The sequence below is a fragment of the Barbatula barbatula genome (genome assembly GCF_947034865.1).
Source record: "Barbatula barbatula genome assembly, chromosome: 21".
NCBI lineage: Eukaryota > Metazoa > Chordata > Actinopteri > Cypriniformes > Nemacheilidae > Barbatula > Barbatula barbatula.
Genome location: NC_136784.1, coordinates 5,537,258 through 5,559,592, shown reverse-complemented (window position 1 = coordinate 5,559,592; position 22,335 = coordinate 5,537,258). Strand labels below are relative to the sequence as shown.

Sequence of the window (22,335 nt, the reverse complement as noted above, 5' to 3'; positions counted from 1 at the left end):
TTTCGCTTGTCAATGACTGTACAAAATTCATTTGACCCAGCCGCTGATTGAAGGTGGAAGTTTTTATGTTATGAAATAGTTTTTTATCAAGAGCTTCAAATCTTTCCATGTGATAAGTGTCTCCTGCTTTCTCGAAAAAAAACCTCATTGAAGGAATAATTGTGATAAAAATAAATTCAAACTTGCTCACTCTTTTTTCATAGCGTTCTAGCTTGCAGGTTTTTTTAATAAATAATTATATTAACATTTTTAACATTCAAAATGACTGGCAAAGACACCTTTCTGAACTCTCCTTTTTATTATATGAATTAATCAACAAATGATTTTTTTATGTCATAATTCTTTAATACATTAAAAGGGTCATATAGTTAGTACATACTAAAACATATTTATGCATGCATAAGAATAATACAATTGAAATTCATAATCGCTATTGCCATAAAGGCTCATGAATCAGTAATATCAATAACAAGAATATCCAGCGACTAATAAGATAATAAGATAAATCTAGCATTGGAATAAAGTTCACACAGCAGAATCAATCTGCAGTAATATTAATTATTTGGGTTGCTGTGTTTAACTTAATGAATATAATTTTAGCAGTACCGACATGAATGTCTGTGATTATCAGTGGCAATACATGTATGACTTCTTGTGCAATTGTTATGACTATAACTAAATAAATAAACATTTTAATCAAAATTAGCATTTTTTTATTCAAAGAAAACTCTTTATAATCATTTGCTGACCTCTGACCTTGGGGCTGCAATACTCCCCTTTTTTGTGAGTGGCATCTTGACCTGTAAAACAGGAAGAACATTTAAAACAATCAATAAATCTGAATCATGTGTTTAAATTTCTTTTTCACACAACTTGCATGAGAAAAACTGTAACAGCATGGGAGATCTATTCTGCTGGGAAAAACCTGCACTGCTGAATGTGTTACATGCTCATGTGTATCATGTAATTTTTTAATGATCATGAGTAATAAGAGGGGTCAGTACATTGAATTTTAACGAGAATGCTGTGATTCCACGTACATGTTTACTCCACGGAACATTTACATGAGCGACCAAACCCACAGTCCAGAATTAGTAAGCGTATGTATTTCCACCACAGATGAAAGCTGTTTGACGATGTCACGTTGCCTATATAAATACACAGAATGTTTTTCAGTCTTAAAAAATATTGTCATTGTGACAGTCTGCAGAGTTACTCCACTCAAAAAGAGCAATGACAACATGCTATGTTATTGTTTATAAACCTTCAGATCTCGCCATACGTGTCCGTGGACACATATGACGGCATCCCGCCTCGTGTAGCGCGCTAGCAATTTGGATCATAATTTGTTGATACAATGTGACATGCGGCACATGAAAACAACCACTTCAAAGACTATCACCTCAAATCTTTCTCTGTTTTTCAGTTTCAGACTTGTAACATACATCTGCAACCCTTTAAGCAGACAGAATAATACTGGGACATAACAAAAATTATACGACACACAATGTGCATTATAACATGATATGGTATTTGAATGCAAAGACTATTTTAATGAAGTAAAGACTAGATCAGACCGAATTGCATGTAAGTCTGAGGTTGTATATCATAACACGTGAAAAACCAGCCAAACCTTTTTGAAGCCTGTCAAAACAACATACCAATAAAGCAAAAAATAAATACAAAGTCTATTTAAAATGCAAACACAATAACACTATAAAACATAAAATCCCTTCTAGTTTGAAGTTTTTTTTTAAATAAATTGAGTCGACACTTTAAAGGCCTTAATACACAGTTACAATTCTTTATCTAGATAGTGGGTGAGGACATTCAGTGCTATTAAATTTACTTGTCATAAGAAACACTTGCCTTACTCACTGATGCTTAAAACGCTCACGTTTTCCAATCATCTCCAGTCATTAAGTTAATAAGACAGAACCGCAGAACTTGCATAAATGTATGTCCTATTGTAGCAGCTTTAACCCGCAGTCTAAGACTGAAAATGGCACAGTTCAGACTGCACACAAACCTTTCAAAGCGCGTTGGCATTGCATCTTAAGCTGTGCGCCTGCATTTGCGTGGCATACCTCCAGGCATGGCCTTTATAACAAAAGAACGAGACGTCCTACACACGATAAGAGGATAACCAGAAACATGTATACATTATTTACAAATAACCTTCCAGACATATAAATGTACACACGTGTAATCGTACACACAAGCAGAGACCAGTCAACATGTTGTATTGCTTGACCACAGAATTCAACACATTTTTCAGGCAAACGTGTGGAATAATAAATATTTCATTTACCCTAAACTGGATGGTAAAATGATCATGAGTATTCACTAACATAGAAAATAAAACTGCAGTTCTTCTTCCTTAAAAGTATTAACAAAAACTTAATTTTAAAGTAGCAGTTCAAATAAGCATATAGTTAACACAGCTGTCACACACCATGCCAGGGCACACAGTCTGATTTAGGTTTAGAGAAAGAGGAGCAGCAGGGATGTTTTTAAGATTCATTGCGTTTTCGGTCACACTGTATATGTTTCACATCACATGTTGCACATCAGATCCTGATCAATACACGGCATCAATTTAAACACTGCTACTATATCCGCTTATTTAAATATACATGATAAATTGTTATTCCTTACAGTGCATACTGACACACTTGAGGGGAACGATGCTAAACACAAACATTTATTTCTGAGAACTTGTACTGCGTTTCCTGAGTGCCGCAAGATCTGTTCCACACTACCACCCGATGTTGATGTAGAGCACTTTAAAATGTATTAGAACAGGCTAAATGCTTTGTGATATGACAAAACAACAAAAAAAAAACGTTCATTTCAGGGTAATTTACATTATTTTTTAGCGGGACAGCAACACAGTTTGAAGTCGAACTTGCGTATAACGAGCGTAGTCTATTCTCAAACAACTGTAAAGCTAAGAAAAAGAAAGTTCGGATACATATCATATTTAGATATGTCTTTTGAAGGCAATACTATAAATAATGTTGTTGTAGCCTATACATTTTAATTCAAATGTACCAAATGTTAGCAGTATTATAAGGAAAAATGCATTAATGCCACATAAAGGGATGAACTTTTATTTGGATTTTACAACATCTCTCTAAAGTAACGCTACGTTCATTTGAAAAAGACAAATTTATCATCGTGCGACGGAGACGGAGCGAGATGTGCTGTAACACACACAAATCACGGGAAATCGTGGTATTTAAAATGCGGCAATACTGCTGCCCTACAGCGGGAGAAATCTCGGCTTCTTTGAGCTCGATGAGTTTCTGATGGGAGATTGGTGACGTAAGTGCCATCAACAGCGACAGCCTGATCGAGGAAGCCGCGAGGATGGATAGATGGACAGATGCCGGGGCGGAACTTGGACATATTTCCACATTATTAGCCCCTACCGACAGGCGTACAGCATAAATGATCAGTTAGATTGCAACTGGCAATAGCTCAAGGATGCGCAGCGCCGTCAAAGGTAAGAAAACGACCGATTACCATTTGTTCAGCAACATCAACGCTATAGTGTATAGTGGTGTGTAGTGGTTGGGTCTGCTTGATTTACACGTTCAGTTTCGGTGTCAATATACTAACAAATATGTGCACTCACCGGTATGCGATACGCAGGAGGCAGAGGCGAGAACCTTTCACGTCGATCCAGAGGCTGAATTATCCGCCGAAATCATAGCAGCATCCCCGCGTTTGCGCACTGAACCGGACGCGCGCCGAACCGCCAAGCGGGGGAAGAACCTTAATCCGCTAGAAATACGAGGCGAGCAGAGCGAGTCAGGGCCACCCCAAAAATCCCTCGGATGGCTCCTGTTCCCCTTCCGAGCGATTAAAAAAGCACACCCACCCACTCGCCAACTTACAGAAAGAGTGGACATTGCGTCAACGCTGGTAGGCAGACAAACAAAGTTCAGATTTAAGTGAGATTTCGGGCATTGCCGGGTAAACCGGTGTCAACAAAGTAGCCCGCGAGCAGATACGCGGTGGATTTATTTCGGCTTTTAACCTATTTGGGTTGAAATGTCTAACACCGTGTAGTCGTTATTTAATTTGTGGATGTTTTGCAATTGATGAATAAGTAATGTGTAAGCGTTGTAGGGAGGCTTGTTACGGTCATACTCAACTTGTTTCAGGAGTCCCTCCCCTTCCCGTGCAATGTGTTCACTTCCTAGTAAGGTGTAACGAATCAATCTGTGACTTCCAACTGTCCTGTTTTCGGAGATGGAAAAAGGTCGCAAATAATTTCCTCGCAGCACACGCACGCCTGAAAGGGGTTAGATTTAGCCGTTTGTTTTGTGTACGAAACAAAGCCAGCGAATGCGAGAAAAAGAAGTGCGTGAAACTGCATTTTTAAATACTTTACAAAATAAACGAAAAATGATCAGGAACATGGGTGTATACAGTCCAAATAGTTTATAGCGCGGTTCCCCTTCTTTTATGCGTTGGACTGTTTGCGCGTGACGTCCCCAAGAGTGGGCAACTTGTTTTATTATGACGATGACGCTTAGAAAGTCATTTCCTAAAGCAATAGACTACCAGTGCATGACTGGGACAACACTAATACAATGGTTGTTTCATTTAGCACACGTTTTTTTTCTCATAAAAGCATACTGAGAATATTTATTTTGAATGGGCAGCGCCAAAACAAGTGATGTCTTCTCCGAAAAGGCTGTTCCTTGTCTTTCAAACGCTCCTGTTTTGCGGGGAGGGAAAAAAACAGAACAATTAAAAAGATTGACAGGTGGGTTTTCACTGTCAGAGTGACGCTCCGGAGGGGTGGAGTAAAGAGAGAGGCAGGAAAGGCAACTCGATGTGTCTGTCTATCAGTTGAGACTGTCTGAACCGCTCACGCATCCTGAACGCGCGATACGTATTTCAGCGAAGAGCCGCGACCCCCGTTTCGCTCCCTGGAGTTTTTGTTTTCTAGAGAGTAATCAGTTCCCGTTGGTTTTATATCGACAAGAGCGCGGTTTTTGTTTATGTATCGCTCTGTCGTAAACGCGTCACGCTTGCCCAGATCAACTGTCCACATGTTTCCCTGAGCATGGACGGACAGTGTGTTTGGTGAATACCGAGTGAGACTCTCCGCTGCGTGCGTGGGGAATTTAGTCCGCAGAAAATGCGCACTGAACGCGAGCCGCTTCCGAGCTGTTTGTGACTGACATTAACTGTCTCCCGTCTGCCTGTCTCTTCCCTTCGTTTTTTCCCCGTTTTTAGGGTTTCCACCGAGCAGGGGAGCGAGAGGACGGAAATACAGTTGGACGGGCTCTCCATAACTGTGGAAGTTTCTTCCGATTTTACTGTACGTTGATGAACATCTGCTACAAACTATTGCCATAACCTGGATGGCGATAAGGACAAGCTAAGGAAGCGGGTTTCTGTGCGTTTCTGCGCCGTTAGACTGGACGGGGAGATATATCTCAGCTCTTGGCAATCATGCTATGACTTCTTATTAGACGTGTCGGCCAGATACACCTACAAGCTACATTTTATTTGACGGGCTTTTTGGTCTGTAGAAAAATCTGCTCCCAAGACCTGCCGACCCATCAAAGACTTTGCACTTCGGCTTTGAGAGACTTTTTGTTTTAAAGAGGTGGAATAAAAATAAGACTGGTCGCTTACGAAGAGAACACACCGTTACATGCTTTGCAGTACAGCCTTTCACGTTTATTCTTGTTTCTCCGTCACTGGCATTTTAATTCTGTATGAGAAGTAAAGAGGAGAGAGTGGGACGACAACATGCCGCGGAGGAAGCAAGAAGCGCCGAGGCGATCTTCAGGTAAGCGTATGCGTGCGATCTAGTGCGCCGTGAACAATAATAGTGATGTTGCATGCAAAATACACATTGTAAACTTGCGCTTCTTTATACGTTTTAAAATGGTTATTCTAAATGAAGCAACCGTTGTACTGCTAGATATTTAACTTTTTTTTTCAAAAGTGTCCAAGCGAATAAATCATTTTATTTTTTTATATTTATTTTTAAGTAAACTATAGTTTCAAAAGATGCGGAGAAACTTTTTTTTAAAGTCGTGCCAAATGAAACTTTCTATATTTATCCGACAGAAAATGTAGTTTCAAAGTGCTCTAGTTCTTCTAGTTAGATGCGGATTGCCATCCTCAATTTGACGCTTGATTGATCGGCTGTCATGTGGCCGCCTTTGATCTATTCATTCCTGATAAACATCAGTAAATCATTCACCATGGAAACACGCATGCGCCGTGTGGCCGCAGCCACTCAAAGGACAACTTTTGCCCCCGTCGTGCGGGAAAATAGAGAAGGAAAGAGAGAAGTTTTCGGCAGGGCTATACAGTACTTTTTCGTCATTCAAAAAGAGAGGGAGAGAAAGGGGACAACGGATTGCTGGGGCGTGTCGAGAGCACAAACTGTAGCAAAGAGAACATCACTTCCCTGATAGATGTCACCGAGAAAGGCCTCTGCTAAGATCTGTTTTCCTCTCAGCCCAATTCATTCATGTATAATGTACCTGTGTGTGTGATGTTAAGAGAGAATTGATTTCTTTTTATTATTGGAAGTGAAGAGGCTTTGATTTTGGGAGATTTTTTTAATGGTGTTACTGCACACAAAAAAACTTTTTCTACCAAGGGAGTTATACTTATCCTACACTTTTTCCTCTTTCTTTTTCCCCCTTCGTTCTTTTTTTTCCGTTTAATCTCTGTGACTAACAGGTCCATTCTTTTCCGAATGAAGGCTCTCTTTCAAGTTCAAGCATCAGGAGAGTTTGACTAAGTAGCGATCTTTAGAATTAGGCCCAGATATCTGAATGATGAGAGAAAACGGGCATTCCAGACACACTGTTGTAACCAAGGTCGATTTTCTAGTTTTCACACCAAAATGGCTAGCAGGACTAGTCTAGTTCAGCTTTGTTTTTTCATGTATAATTTATTTATGCGCACAATAACTTTTCCGTGATATGCGTCGATTATTTTGTCTTTTAAACTTCCATGGAGTGACTGACACGAGGAGTTCGAAAGCTCACAGAGGTGAGATGGCGCTTGGTAATCTGACCTGGCAGCTCCTCCACAAAAACAAGCCATCAGCCCCTCCACCTCTGTTGAATATTGATTTAATTTTCTCTATTCTGACAGGCATGTTCATCATTTGCTTTAATGGTCATTCAAACATTGGCAAGCACATTGTTTCCGTTCTATGCAGCCTGACACTTTTCTATCTCTATCAGAACAAAAGTGTTCTTTGCACACATCGCAACATGCCAAAAATCTTAATGCAATGATGTGATTTTACTTAAAAAAAGATTCCTACTTTTAATTAAATTAAAATCATACTTTTATGGAGAGCTTATTTTTAAAATAATTATTTGCGCTTTATGTGAGTGTGCAAACAACACTTTCAACCTCGGCTTCAACGCTCCTCTCCATTATGCTCCACCTCTTTTTAACGGACGAGTTTGCCTCGACTTGGTTGTCATCATTGCATTGTTTGCTAAGAGTGATTTAAATGCATCGGCGGTGAGCTCGGCCCATCGGTTCAGGACGTTTTGGTGCAGTGGGATCGGAGTGTCCCTCTCTCTGTGTTGGGCTGCTGCAGTCATTTGTATTTATTTGCTGGCTTTTCTCTGAAACAGACACGGGCCTCCCACGTAGAGCACAGACTGTGTCTGTGAGCTTGAGCTCTAGCACGGAGTAGAAGAGCCAGGGGAGGACTCGGCGATGAATACGGTATCTCTCCGTTGCTCCAGGTTTCATTTGGTTTTATGTTGTCACAACCTCCCACGCAGATAGAGACACGCTCGGTTTGCGACCATTCAACGCAACCCCATCCCCTGAATAGCTGGTGCATGTGCGAGTTGCGTTACGATCGTTTGCTTTAGTTTTATTTATTCTTTCCATTTTTCAATATGAGATATTAAATGATCATGTTTTTGCTCTTTGCTAAATTGAAGTATGGGCCTTTATTTCAGATTCTAATTTGAGGATAAAATCAGGTTGGAAAAACACACACAATTACACCCGACGGTAGAAAAATAAAGGGAGGAACCAGCACGGGGAGTCATTAAAATGTGTTGTGTCCTCGGCACCAGAGGCTTCTTAATTATCAGACATAAAGGTAAAGGTTCCTCTGCTGGCTTCATTAGGGAGGAACCCTAATTATCTGAGCTCCTGATGGATTTGTGACAGGCTCCAACGATTAAAGCTGACAAATTCAGCGAAGTGTCAGGTCTGCAGCTGCCTTGATGTAATCAAGTTGATATTATACAGTCCCTTTAGCCTGTAGTGCTGAATTAACTCAATTTTCTGGTGCAGGTGACAAATGGACTTTGCTACCTGACTAATCACGTCACCGTGGCAATGCTGCCTAATGACCTCAGTAATCCAGGCTCTTAACCGCACCGCTGGGCCCAGAAAGCATTTGAGGCAGCCAATCAGAACACCCCTGCGTCAGCCAATCATGTCTGCCGCTCGGCAAACACACCATCGTTCCGTCTCCGTGTTGATGGACATACCACTGTTCTGTGTCATTGGTCGCACCAGAGTTCGAGCTCTCAGTGTACCGACTCTCTGCGCTCCTGCTGACAATAATCGCGCCCGCACGCTCTTGAATTCTGAAAATACTGTCAGATTTTGAGCAGTGTTGTGAACCTTGCTTTGCTTAAATCTCTCAGCACTGCGTTACATGCAGAGTGAGCTTGTGTGTGAGCTTTGCATTTAAAGTTTGTGTGCAGTGATATGGTTAATTTATGATTGATGTATATTTTGTAGCACGGGTCAATTTCTTGTTAAAGATGTCGAGGTTTTGTTGCACACATGTACATCCTTTGCAATCGTTTGTGCACCTGCTGAGAAATGTGAAATATTTAGATTCATCATTTGTCCAGGAGATGAGACGGTCACCATTTGTTGTGTAAAAACACGAAAACAAATTATGGACATGGATCAGGACAAGCATATGAAAGCTGTCTGTGCCTTAGGTTTATTGAAAGACAATAACAGAAACATGCAAATGCAGCACGACGTCAACGCTCACCTTGTGCTGCCTTTACTGTAGGGTAGGCTCATGCACTTTCATGTCATTAACAAGTGACATTGACCCATTTAGTCAATATTCATGTTGAGACCCACCACTTACAAGTAATAGTTTAATTTGCATTTGGGGATCAAGCCAGTGGCCTATAGGAAATCAAAGAGTATCCAGTTATTCTGAATCCTGGCCTCGCTGTTCCCCTTGTCCAAGAACGTGGAGGTTGAGTTTGAGTAATGAAGATCGATGACAGGTTTTATGGGAAGAGTGGATCAAAATGAAAATATGTTGGGACTTCGCACGAGCCAAGTCTGTGACGGTGCACGGCCCAGAGCAGTCTACGGTAAACACCGCGCTGTGGTTTAATGAGCTTATGCACGTTTGCGAGTTATCTAGTTTCTGCAAGTTTGTTAAGTCTAAGAATACTTCCAGAGTTATTTTATTACATGTCTGAATGTCCGTGTGTAAAGGAGCGAGTGTGTTTGCTGATATTTTCTTTAAGCCTCAGCCGAAAAACGAGTGCAAGCAAGACCGAAAAAAGGCTAGCGTGTCACCAGAGGAGGTTTGGATTAGAGGTACTGTAGCATTATGGGAACTCAAAAGTATCAAGAGGGCCAGCTGTGTTTTTTCTGACTCTCTCTCTCTCTCTCTCTCTCTCTCACTCTCTCTCGCCGTCTTGTTCTGTCTCTCTAGTCCTGCCTGTTTTGATCCCCCTTGTTTCATTTCTCAGCTAATTTAGTCTACAGTGAGACAGAAAGATGAGAAGGAGGGGGGGGAAAGACAAAAGAGAGAAAAGCTAGAGTCATGACCCAGCAACGGGAGTCTCCAAGCTTGAGGAGTACACAGAGGTCAACTCGTACCCAGGGGAGCCCACGTCTGCCTCCTCTCTGTCTTGCCCCAGACTCATCTGTTGCTGCTTTCCCTTGCTTTTTTCCTGGTTCTGAGGAAGGATGGGGTGTTTCAAGCTCGCCGGAGCTTTCTTATCCCAGTATGGCGTTTTCCTCACGGTGCGTCTTATATATCCTCATCAGATAAAACACAAACGGCACAGGCAACAGATCCGCGCCGGTGTTTATAATGGGCCAGCAGGAGACTGAGCTTTGATGTTTGTGCTGTAGGATCTGAGGAGCATGTGGCGTCGTGAACAGGATAATGCTTTGCGGGCCTTTTTGACATTGTTTGGTGTTCTGATTTGTGGCGCGTATTTATTTATTTTACATTCGATTAGCCTAGCTTTAAATGACAGGTATTATTTTATCCGAGATTTCAGGGTGTATTAGAGATGCCAAGCCTCACAATCATATGTTCATATTTAGCAACATTAATTTTGACAGATGGGCATGAAACGAAAGGAAGCTCTTTGATGATGTTAAGTAAACACGCATGAAGCTCAAACTCAGGGAAGTCACGTCCTGGGACTCGCCGCTCCTCCTCCCCTCAACCGCTGTATTCTCTCAGAATATCCTGCCTGCACAAAAGACTAGCGAATGATGAAAGACATTAAAAAGCACTTTGTTGTTCTGTCCGTCAGCCCTCTTTGTCTTATTTCCGTAAATGTCTAAACTGTGTTGAGGTGTGTAATCTCTGTCCTGTTAGCAAATTAAAACTCCCTCATCTAACATCGGTCAGTCAAAATGGCCATTTTAAAAAGCATTGAAGTGGTAATGTATTTAGCCGTGAAATTTAACCTACACGTCTCTTAAAATGAGTTTGCATGTCAAAGTGCCTCAATAATAAAATGTATTTTATATCTTCAGCTCGTTTCCCACAGGATAGACCATGGCCACCTGACTTCAGAAAATAGGAAGGGATTAGTGAGGATGCGGTGATGGACAGAGATGCACAATGCGAGAATAAAGCAGGAAGTGTGAAAAAAATGAAAGGGAGAGAAAGAAGAAAGGAGTGGTGCTCAGAAAGGTATTAGAGCTGACAGATGAACAGGAGTGGGGAGAAATTCTCCCGCAGCAGCTGGGACTGCAGTCATTACCCTGACAGGTGTCAATTAAGAATTACTGCCTGCCTCAGTCCTCTGCGCAGCCCAGCTGTCTGCGCAGCAGAGAAATAACACTTTACCCTTGTCATTTTGTTAGTTCGTAGCTATAGCCTCCGAAAATGAGTCGCCCCAACGCTAATCGATAACCAGTGTATTAGCAATTATTTTGCACATTGATTTACGAGGGCCAACGACTTCTTCTGTGCTGTTATTAGCCCTTGATTAGATCTGCCCGCACACGTGAACGCACGCACGCACATTCATAGCATGCTGCCCTGTTGCCAGGTGGATATATGTTTCCTCCGAGGCCCCGAGGTCTAGAACAATCTTAGTGCACAGTCTTAGTGGCCCTGTTGGGCCCTCCATCACCCGTGGCCGTTGCAGAGACAGGCCCCTCTTAGGTTCTCTCTCACTCACACACAAACACGTACCACACCTCTGTGGGGGTTTGAAATACAGCCCCATTTCAGTCCGGCCGTGGTTGAACGCTGATAGGGTATGAGTGTGTGTATGTGAGAGGCTTGTAAAAGGTGAGAGTATTAGCGAGGTGTCGTGGTCTGTTTCAGCTAAATGAATGGGCCTCTGGTGTAGAAGGTGGTCCTGGTTACCGAGAGTTATGGCTGACCAGATAGGAGGCTTCTGGGTAATGTCTGCGTAAGGGAACACCAAACCTGCGCTACATTTATTTTCAGGCCTGCGGTTATTTAATACTCAACTTTTGTCAAGAGGTTTGTACGTGTCTTAATACCACCGCAACAAGTGTGACGGCACAAGATTGAATACGTATTGAGCTCAGCTGTGAAGTATGTCTGTACGTATTTGTTGTGAAAGAATAGTTCCCGCAACAGCAAAAATTCTGTCATCATTTACTCGCTCTCATAAAGTGCCAAACCTGTATGACTTTCTTTCTTCCATGGAATACAAAGGGAGGAATTTTGAGGAAATTGAAGTTTTCCATGATCCTCTTTTTCTTTCTTCATGCAATTACAATAAAGTTTGACTTAACCATTTAAGCTTCAAATCTGCAAAATGAATGTACATTTCAGTCCGTTCCCCACACAATGCAGCTGTATTGCTTTGCATGTTTTTTGAGTATAATAATGAGCTTTATGGACCTTTTTATGCCATTTAGCTTTTTCAATCATGAAATGTTCCTATTCATTGTAAATGCATGGAAAACAGAATCCAGCGCAATTTTTTGAATTTCTCCCTTTGTGACCCACGGAGGTGCACATGATGGTGAGTGAATTATTTCATTTTTGGGGGAACTGTCTCTTTAAAAACTGTGCATTCGCACTGCAGTCATATTTTGCCGTTTGGGAACTGGGTTATTGTGTCACCTGTGTAAACAAACCTTGCGTTTGCGCTGGGGTCAGGTGACTACAACAAACTCCCTACTGAAATCGCCTCTCACCCGTACATGCTGCTGGATTATGTACTTTATGTTTGAGAGGAATCTGTGTTTGCTCTAGTGTGACCTTTGACCTTGTGCTTCTAAAATAAGAACCGAATCCCTGAGTTCCCCTGATGTGGGGATGTAAGGACGGGGTACCTCTCGCTTCACTCTTGATCAGAGGCGGTGCGATTCTTTTCTATCAGCACTAAGCCACTGGACACACAATGAGTGGATAAAGATAAGCCTTCAGCTTGTGTTGACACTCTCATTGAGCCCCATAATGCACTGCTCCACATCGCTCTCATAAAGACCCGGCTTCTTATTTTTACGAGCCGCCTTCGAACGGTCGCACAAAATGCCTTGATTTTCTGTGTTTTTACCCTGACACTTTCATTGCTCGTTTTTTTGTAGAGTGTTTAAGACCACATTTGCAGTCCATCAACCCTAAAGCTAGGTAAAGAGCGCGGTGTCACTCCGTTTCTCTGCTGAGGGTCACTTTTATTAGCGTCATTGATAAAAGCCAGCCTGCACACATAGACATTGGCTGGTAGATCTTCAAAGTGGCAGTATATTTTTTTTGTACGGTTGGTGAAGTGTTTTATTTAACCGTTAGGAGGGTGGAAAGTAATGAATATCATTTTTCTTTTTTTTGGTTCCTGGTTTTATGGTGCTGATAAGGCATCTGGAGGACTTATATAGGAAAGCGCTATCATTTCTTTTTCAGATTGACAGTAGGCGGGTCATCTGTCGTTTTATTTTCTCTTTCTCTGTTGTGCTGTATATCATTATTGTATATACGTTCGTCTTTGACTTTTTTTTTAAGCAATATTAAATAAACGTCCTAAAATACCAGTTCCTGACATTTAATATTTTTAGTTTTCGTGTATACTCGTTTTCAAATTATGAATGTGACCGCAAAATAGTGCCTATTTTTTTAAATGTATGTCATGATGAAATATTTCTGATGATACCTAAAATACGGTTCACTATAGTTGTAACAACTACATTTTGTGTTTCAAGCCAAGAAAATAAATGTTACCACAGGATTTAAACACTTTATCAAGTAAGTTTCCTTATAATATACATAAATATATTAAGCTTTATGGCAATTGAGATTTTGGAATTTGCATACTGCACACAGACCTTTTGATCTTTTTGAAGAGTAGTCTTCACATTTCTATAATATTTCCCAACATCTGTTTTTTATTTCATTCGCATACAGAAGCCCTGAGGGATGTGAACTGTATTAGAATCCTCATATCCGTTAATTGACGAGTGAACATGTCGTGACTTGTCTCCCAGACTCAACTTTATAGGTATTTATAGTGATTTGGGCGCAATCACATTCAAATGCCACATGTTCGGAGAGGCCTAAAGCTTGTTTGGAGACAGACTCGTCCAGACAGTGTCAATCAAAGCACTAAGCCTTGCTCTGAAGGTTCTGTCTGAGAAATCAGTGGGAGGGGGATGTCCCCTTCAGATCTTCCCCACCTCCCCTTCCCTTCCTGTTTTTGCCGTTCTCTACTGGCCACCACTTTCGTGAAGCCATATGCTTCCTCGTAAGACTTTCACGCATGCACCCGTAAACACACACTAATGTGTGACACACATGAGGATCAGCTATTAACTTGTTCAGCTGACTGAAAGCCATACGGTTGGTGGAACTTTAACCAAGAAACGCATCATTGATCATTGACCTGTTCTGCTCGGCCCCAAAGTCTGCGAGCTTGGTAACGAAGACTTAGAAAGATGAACAGATGTGCGGTAAGGGATATGTCAGGTGACTCCAAAAGAGGAACACAAACATTTACTCTTCCATCGGATCTAAGATAAGTTAAAGTGATAGTTCAACCATAAATGAAATATTCTGTTATTATTCAAACCTTTATGACTGCAGAACACAAAAGAAAATGTTTTTAGGAGTGTTGGGAACTAGGGATGCTCCGATCCACCTTTTTTGCTTCCGATACCGATTCCGATACCTGAGATTCAGTATTGGCCGATACCGAGTACCGATCCGATACTAAGGTGAAAAATGTAAAGTGCACAATTACTTAATAAACTATGTGCATTGCAGTACAAGACATCAGGCTCGACTTAACATAAATTTTCTGACCCCGTAAAACAAAATAACAAACTAATGATTCAAAAATTTAGTAAATAGTTTATTAAACCAGCACCGGTGCAAAACAAATGAAAAATAAAACAAAACTTTTCACTATCTTTGGACAAAAGACATTCAAAATTAAAGTGCAAATTAAGCAGCTGAATAAAACAACAGCTTCACTAGCTTGATAAACGGGTATAAATAAATGGAAACAAAATCTCTTTATAATTTTTAAGAAAGTGCAAAAATAATTTAAAAATCAATTCGCAATAAAGCAGCTGAAATTGAGCAAAAAAAGTAATAGCTTTACTGCTTTAGATATATTTAAAATAACATGAATCAGATCTTTTTAATGCTTTAGTCACTAAAGCAAAGTCCACTTAACTAAACTAAAGTTTAGAGAAAATAAAATTTAACATCCAACACAGAAAGAGATGAATAAAACGCTAGCTTCCCTAGCTTAATAAAACTGCAGATGTTTGTTGCATTTAACGTGGCATCTTGTGGCACAAAATTCTCATCCAACCAGTGTGCGGTTAAACTTAAAAGTGACACGGGGGACACGTCGCAGCTCCAGATATCTGTTGTAAAACTCACCGCATTGACATCTTTAATTTTTTCGGATATGTGTTTGCAGACTTTTCGGTACAGTTCAAGGTAGAGATAAATATCAGATAAATATTTACGCTTCGGCGTGTCGTACTGCGGCACCAGATGGTTTATAAGGAGTCTGAAGCCATTATTCGCAACGACGGACAGCGGTTGCCCATCCATAACAATGAAAGCGGTGGAACTTATTGGCGTAGCTGTTGTAAAATAACTCCAAATGACAGATATTTTGGCTCGCTCCATGCTGTTCGCTGCTATATGTTCACGTGCACTACGTACAGAGCACGTTGCTAGCGTATGATGTCGCACGTTGCTAGCGTATGATGTCGCACTTTGCTAGCGTATGCTGGCACGTTGCTAGCGTATGATGTCGCACGTTGCGCAATGCACAGCCGCCCACGAGAGAGTTTAAGCGCCGGTGTCTCCTCGAACTTTTACATCGTCTAGCACAAATTTTATGTCAGATCGGGTATCGGTGACAAATTGCACCGATACCCGATCTAGAATTTTATTACGTATCGACGCCGATACCCGATACGAATATCGGATCGGAGCATCCCTAATTTATACCCGTTTATCAAGCTAGTGAAGCTGTTGTTTTATTCAGCTGCTTAATTTGCACTTTAATTTTGAATGTCTTTTGTCCAAAGATAGTGAAAAGTTTTGTTTTATTTTTCATTTGTTTTGCACCGGTGCTGGTTTAATAAACTATTTACTAAATTTTTGAATCATTAGTTTGTTATTTTGTTTTACGGGGTCAGAAAATTTATGTTAAGTCGAGCCTGATGTCTTGTACTGCAATGCACATAGTTTATTAAGTAATTGTGCACTTTACATTTTTCACCTTAGTATCGGATCGGTACTCGGTATCGGCCAATACTGAATCTCAGGTATCGGAATCGGTATCGGAAGCAAAAAAGGTGGATCGGAGCATCCCTAGTATAAATAAATGGAAACAAAATCTCTTTATAATTTTTAAGAAAGTGCAAAAATAATTTAAAAATCAATTCGCAATAAAGCAGCTGAAATTGAGCAAAAAAAGTAATAGCTTTACTGCTTTAGATATATTTAAAATAACATGAATCAGATCTTTTTAATGCTTTAGTCACTAAAGCAAAGTCCACTTAACTAAACTAAAGTTTAGAGAAAATAAAATTTAACATCCAACACAGAAAGAGATGAATAAAACGCTAGCTTCCCTAGCTTAATAAAACTGCAGATGTTTGTTGCATTTAACGTGGCATCTTGTGGCACAAAATTCTCATCCAACCAGTGTGCGGTTAAACTTAAAAGTGACACGGGGGACACGTCGCAGCTCCAGATATCTGTTGTAAAACTCACCGCATTGACATCTTTAATTTTTTCGGATATGTGTTTGCAGACTTTTCGGTACAGTTCAAGGTAGAGATAAATATCAGATAAATATTTACGCTTCGGCGTGTCGTACTGCGGCACCAGATGGTTTATAAGGAGTCTGAAGCCATTATTCGCAACGACGGACAGCGGTTGCCCATCCATAACAATGAAAGCGGTGGAACTTATTGGCGTAGCTGTTGTAAAATAACTCCAAATGACAGATATTTTGGCTCGCTCCATGCTGTTCGCTGCTATATGTTCACGTGCACTACGTACAGAGCACGTTGCTAGCGTATGATGTCGCACGTTGCTAGCGTATGATGTCGCACTTTGCTAGCGTATGCTGGCACGTTGCTAGCGTATGATGTCGCACGTTGCGCAATGCACAGCCGCCCACGAGAGAGTTTAAGCGCCGGTGTCTCCTCGAACTTTTACATCGTCTAGCACAAATTTTATGTCAGATCGGGTATCGGTGACAAATTGCACCGATACCCGATCTAGAATTTTATTACGTATCGACGCCGATACCCGATACGAATATCGGATCGGAGCATCCCTATTCTGGATGCGATTGATGTTACGTTTTATTCTCTGGCCATCAAAAACTAATTTCACATGAACCCGATTTAGAACCCGATAAATTCATTTATTTTTAGTTCCTGTCAGTATTAAAGTGTTATATAAAATAAAGGTATGTGTTTTATATTTATATAAAATAAATATTTTTTTATTATGCTTTTTTTCTCTAGAAATAAAATTAGATGGCCACTTGGCATTGTATGGCGTAGTGACTGATATGAAGAATCACAAAATTGTACTTGTGTCGATTTTATTGAAAGTAAAAATTTTAGCATTGCCACAAATCTAGCTCAAATGTGACTTTTCATTCCAAAAATTCTTTAATAACAGAAATTATACCTAAACGGCAAAAAGTCACTTTTATTGCTTCGTTGTTTACAGGTTGTTTCGTAGCTTTTGAACATGAATCAAAGTTTGAATGATAAGAACAAACTAGGAAACATTTTATTTCAATGTCGACATCTTGTAACATCTTGCCTACAGGAGAAATCCTCTCAGCAGGTTGCTGATCTTTATTTCTTTTATTCTTCCCTCCACATTCCCCACCCTCTCTCTTTCTTTTCTCTCTCACTTGCTCATTGTCCCTCCCTCTCTCTCTCTCAGTGGCAGAGCAGGCCTTTTCATTTGTCTTCATAAGCTTAATTTATTTTTGCAGCCAGATGTGGCCTGACAGGCATCAGTCAGTGGGGCTGCTGCTCCCCCCCCCCCCATCATTCAGGTCAGCAAAGCAGTCACGTCTCTCCATTTGACTGAGTCCCCCATCAACATTACACAAGATGGATGTGTCTTTAAAGGCCAGATTGATTGTGGATATCGGAGTTATGGCATCATTTATCATGGTGAATATTATTTAGGTGCAAGGAAAGAACAAGAGAGAAGATGTGGGGGACGGCGTATTGTTAGAGGGCAATTGCAAGGCTGTGAAAGTTTAATTGTGTGTGTGCAGGAGAGAGAGAGAGAGAGAGAGAGAGAGAGAGGTCGTTTGTTTCTGGAAGGTTTTGCGAGTTTTGCTATGCTTTCGCTTCTACCCTGGAATATCATGAATTGAGGGATGAGCTTTTTGGACTTTTTTCCTTTCTCTCTTACTCTCCCTCTCTTCCTCTCTCTCTCCCTCTCTTCCTCTCTCTCTCTCTCTCTCTCCCTCTACCCTCTCGGTGTCTCTGATGTGTTGTTATTGATTGTGTGTGATGTGGGCCTCTGTGTGATTTAGTGCTCCTCTCCGGACCCTCCATACACTCTGCTCCCCTCTCAGCCCACTTTCACGCCCGTCACAGAGGCTTCTGGGAAGAAGAAAGAGGCTCCTGCTCTTTGTGTGGCTGCGCCCAGGGTCACAAGAATGTGTCTGTTCGGGACTCTTACCAGCAAATTTATCATTATCTGTCCTTCAGCCTCAGTTTTTCAATGTGTCCAAGCAGAGGTGAGGAAGTAGAAGTAGAGTGAAAAATCTGTCATGAGGAGGGTGAGATGTTCTAGAAGACACACAACTATAATATTATGACCTTGCAGTTTGCACATGTACTTTGATGTTGAGCCTTGGTGCGCGCGTGGATGACCATGGTTTAGATCTAGCTTGCAACGTTTCTTTATCATTCATTATTAAAATGATCAAAACATTACAAAAAGTTTTTAATGTTATATATTACTATTATAAGCATGTCGTTTTTCGTATTTATAATTACTTATAATACCAAATGTAGTAAAAGTGTTTGGAATATTTGTTAATAATAATATTTTCGTTGATGTTGATAATTGAGTTAAATATGTTGAACATAAAGAAAGATATTTGGAAGAATGTTTGTAACCAAACAGTTCTTGGACCCCATTGACCACCATAGTAGGAAAAATGACTTTAGAATTTTGTTTGTTCTGTTGAAAGCAAAATACGTTTTGAAGAATGTAGAACAGCAAACCGTTCTGGGGCATTTTTGACTACCGTTGTACTTTTTTCCTACTATGGTAGTCAATGGTGTCCAAGAACATTATGGTTACAAGCGTTCCTCCAAATATCTTTCTCTGTGTTCAACCAAACAAAGAAATGTATACAGGTTTGGAACGGCTAGAGAGTGAGTAATTCCTTACAAAATAAAAATGTTCAGGTGAGCTATTCCTTTAATTCTGGCAACGCTATTGTATTATGTTTCTGACAACCTGTCCTACTTTGTGTTTCAACACACAATAAATGCCTTGACAACATTACCCTCCCTAGCTGATGTCATCAAGTTGCCCCCGAGCAGATCAAGGTTAAACACCTCTCAACACCAACAGTCCCCTCTCAGACAGAGGCGTGAATCGAACAGATGACATCAGACACTTTATTTTTTTAGTAGTTTTAGCAGACCAGATGCACACAGAGGGTAGACGGTAGAGAGACAAGCAGAGGCCTCTGTTTTATGGGACGACGTGTAGTGTTATTTATGACGCCCCAGAGTGGAGATGCTCTTTGGAGCGCAACCTGACACCCAGTTGTAACGGTCTGGTCTTCGGAGAGCTGCTAAAGTTTACAGCTGACCCCGTCCCCTCCCCAAACCTCTACCGTCATCACAGATCATATAAAACAGGAAGTATGATATGATGTTTTTTTAATTCCGCGCTCCTATTGCATTACAGAATGTTGAAAGGATATGTGCAAGTGAGCCCCCTTCACCCCGTCTGCCCTCATTTGACTGTATCCTTTAGGATTCCAGAGTTTCAGCGTATGAATAAACAAATACATGGATCTCCACCGCATGCCTGCTGCCCATATTTGTCTTTTGCATATGCAGGGCTTCCCGGTCAGGGAAGGGTCAGAATCTGGGACTGTGTGTGTTAGCTGAGGGGTGGGATGACGGCACTGGCACGTTTGATTGATGGTTAATTGTGCAACCAGACTCAGCTAGACTGAACTGGTGAGGTCACGGCCCAGAAAAGGAGGTGCTTTTTGTCCTCCTGCTCTCTTGTTTTTTCCTGTCGCTCTCGGTGACATGTACAACTCTGCCATTCTCTCTTTCGTTTTATTACTTACCTGCACCTTTCTCTTTTAGATTGACTTTCTTTTCTCAGGTCACACACATTTGCTTTGTTTTTCAAAAAACTTTCTATTTTACTTTCCCTCTGACTTTTTCTTTGTTTCTATCTTTCTTTGTCTCGCTTCATTGCATTCTTCCTGTAGATTTTTTCGTGACTTATTTTCTGTTGTTGCATGTTGATTGTGGCCATTCATCACAAGCGTCCTCTTTCAAGTAACTTTTCGACAAAGCGCTCTAATGGCTCTCACTTTGGATATGCTTTAGACCTCAATCTAGGATCTGCTATCAAACCCTCTTTGTACTTTGCCGCAGTCATATTTTATCCTTCAGCGTTAGGAACGTATCACACTGAGCTATTGCCGGACGCTCTCGCGGCCCGCTTGGTTGCTGTTTTTCCTCAGATTCACTCCAGATTACATCACAAACAGCCCACCTCTCACCAAACAGCTGCTTTTCAGTCAGAGATTTGACAGGAAGTCTTTGGCTTCGGATAAATACAACAACAACCAGAAACACGGGCGTCGCATTCCTGCAATTTTTTTTTTTATTAATGGTGCCAAAAAATATAGTTACATTTGACAAGCCAGATTCAAGCCCACATCCAAAATAAGGAGTTTGGCACTAAGCCATGGCGCCCACATAAAGTTTGTGTTTTGAATGTGTTTGGTGTGACGTGCGAGGCCTTTGAGAAGTAAAGTTTTGTTTTGCATCCAAAGCAGACAGGTGTGAGGGGAGAGTATGACGAAGACACCGTCATGTCGATGACGGTTCCCCGGCGTTAGTACTGCAGGCTCTACTGTTTTTCAACGCTTCTCTTTCAGAGCCGTCTGATTTATGGTAATTATCCATCTTTTAGGATCATCTATCAACTGGTAGTTGCTAGGCGATGGGAGCAGCTGCTGTGTGTGTGTTTGGTGCGTTTTCTGTCAGGTACTCGGCTCAGGTGATGGCCTAGTGGAAAGACTGTGTTCGGGGATTTCGAGAGACAAAAAACAAGTCCTTTCCTCATCCTCGTTCTCCAGCTCTCCGTTTTCTTCGTATTTCCCTCCACATGGGGGTTCGCTGTCTGTTTTGACATTGTTGTGTCTCTTAGCTCCGAGCTGAATGGTGTTTTATCTGCATCTTGGTCAGGGAAGGCGTAGATGACGCTGTATACGGGCAGCGTGTTTGGTCTCCGGGTTTACGTCGGGATTAAGAAGCGCCGCGATCCTGCATGACTGAACGAGCACTTTTTCACCCCGCCACCCAACAGCTGAAACAGCGGTTCCCCCGTAAAAGGCCAGATGGGAAAGAGACTGCAGTGCTTAGGATATATAATGGCCATTGTCTCACGGCTGGGCTGCTCCTCTATGACAACGGTGAAAGGTGATTTATTGACTGCGCCTGACGACATGACGGGCCGCCAACAGCTTCGACCAAACCTGTATGGAGCGAGCGTGCAATAGAGAGAAAATAAAAAAACACTGCAATGCAGGAGCTAGCTGTGGGAGAGCGAAGATAAACAGACAATATGAAATATTTGTGTTTATTTTACAACTGAGGAGATTATTAAAGACAGCTGCGAGGATGGCTTGAAAATGACTTATTGAAGTCCGTATCGATCGCAACGCACATTCGCTTCACTTCTCGTCCGAGACCAGGACACAACAGAACTAAATATCAGGCTAGTTGTATTTATTTCACTCGCATTTGATTCCTACCGTAGCTCTCAATACATCCTGCTAATCAAAACCATTACGAAGCACAATAAATTGGCAATAAACGTCTGTTTACAAACATGAATTTAATTGACCTCAAAATTTAATTAATTTGCAAGCCATGCAAATATTTGATTTGGTATCTTCTAGGCATTGCGACTAATGGGCGAGCATTTCAGATGCGTGTCGCACGCAAACACTCTATCAACAACGCTAATTACAAGAAGGTAATTATTTGTGGAAGTATTCAGGTGAAGATTGAGGCACCTTCAATTACTCCGCAATCACGAGTGCTGTTTAATTAGCTAACATGCACTCGTCTAGCCTTTCCTTGTTTACCTGGCTCGCTGCGATTCGCCGTGTGGAAGCTCTCGCAATAACAACATGCAGCACAGCTGCTTCAGTCAGCCTGGAAACACTTTATTACTTTACTTCCTGACATATGTCCAGTAATACAGGCTCTCTTGTTTCGACTGAAGATTTTTCATTTGATTCGCACATCTTGTAGTTTAGAAATGGGGGGGTTGACAGGAATACTTGTGGGAAGTTGACTTTT

General features: G+C 41.2%; 1 protein-coding gene across 1 annotated transcript in view; it reads left to right on the top strand.

Annotated features, from left to right (window-relative positions):
* Window positions 1–4,859: 4,859 nt before the first annotated feature.
* Window positions 4,860–22,335, top strand: part of tshz1 (teashirt zinc finger homeobox 1) — a 29,700-nt gene continuing 12,224 nt past the window's right edge. The window contains exon 1 of the mRNA XM_079484564.1: window positions 4,860–5,818. Within this exon, the coding sequence (XP_079340690.1) occupies window positions 5,779–5,818 (40 nt within the window). The 5' untranslated portion in view covers window positions 4,860–5,778. The remainder of the gene's footprint in view (window positions 5,819–22,335) is intronic.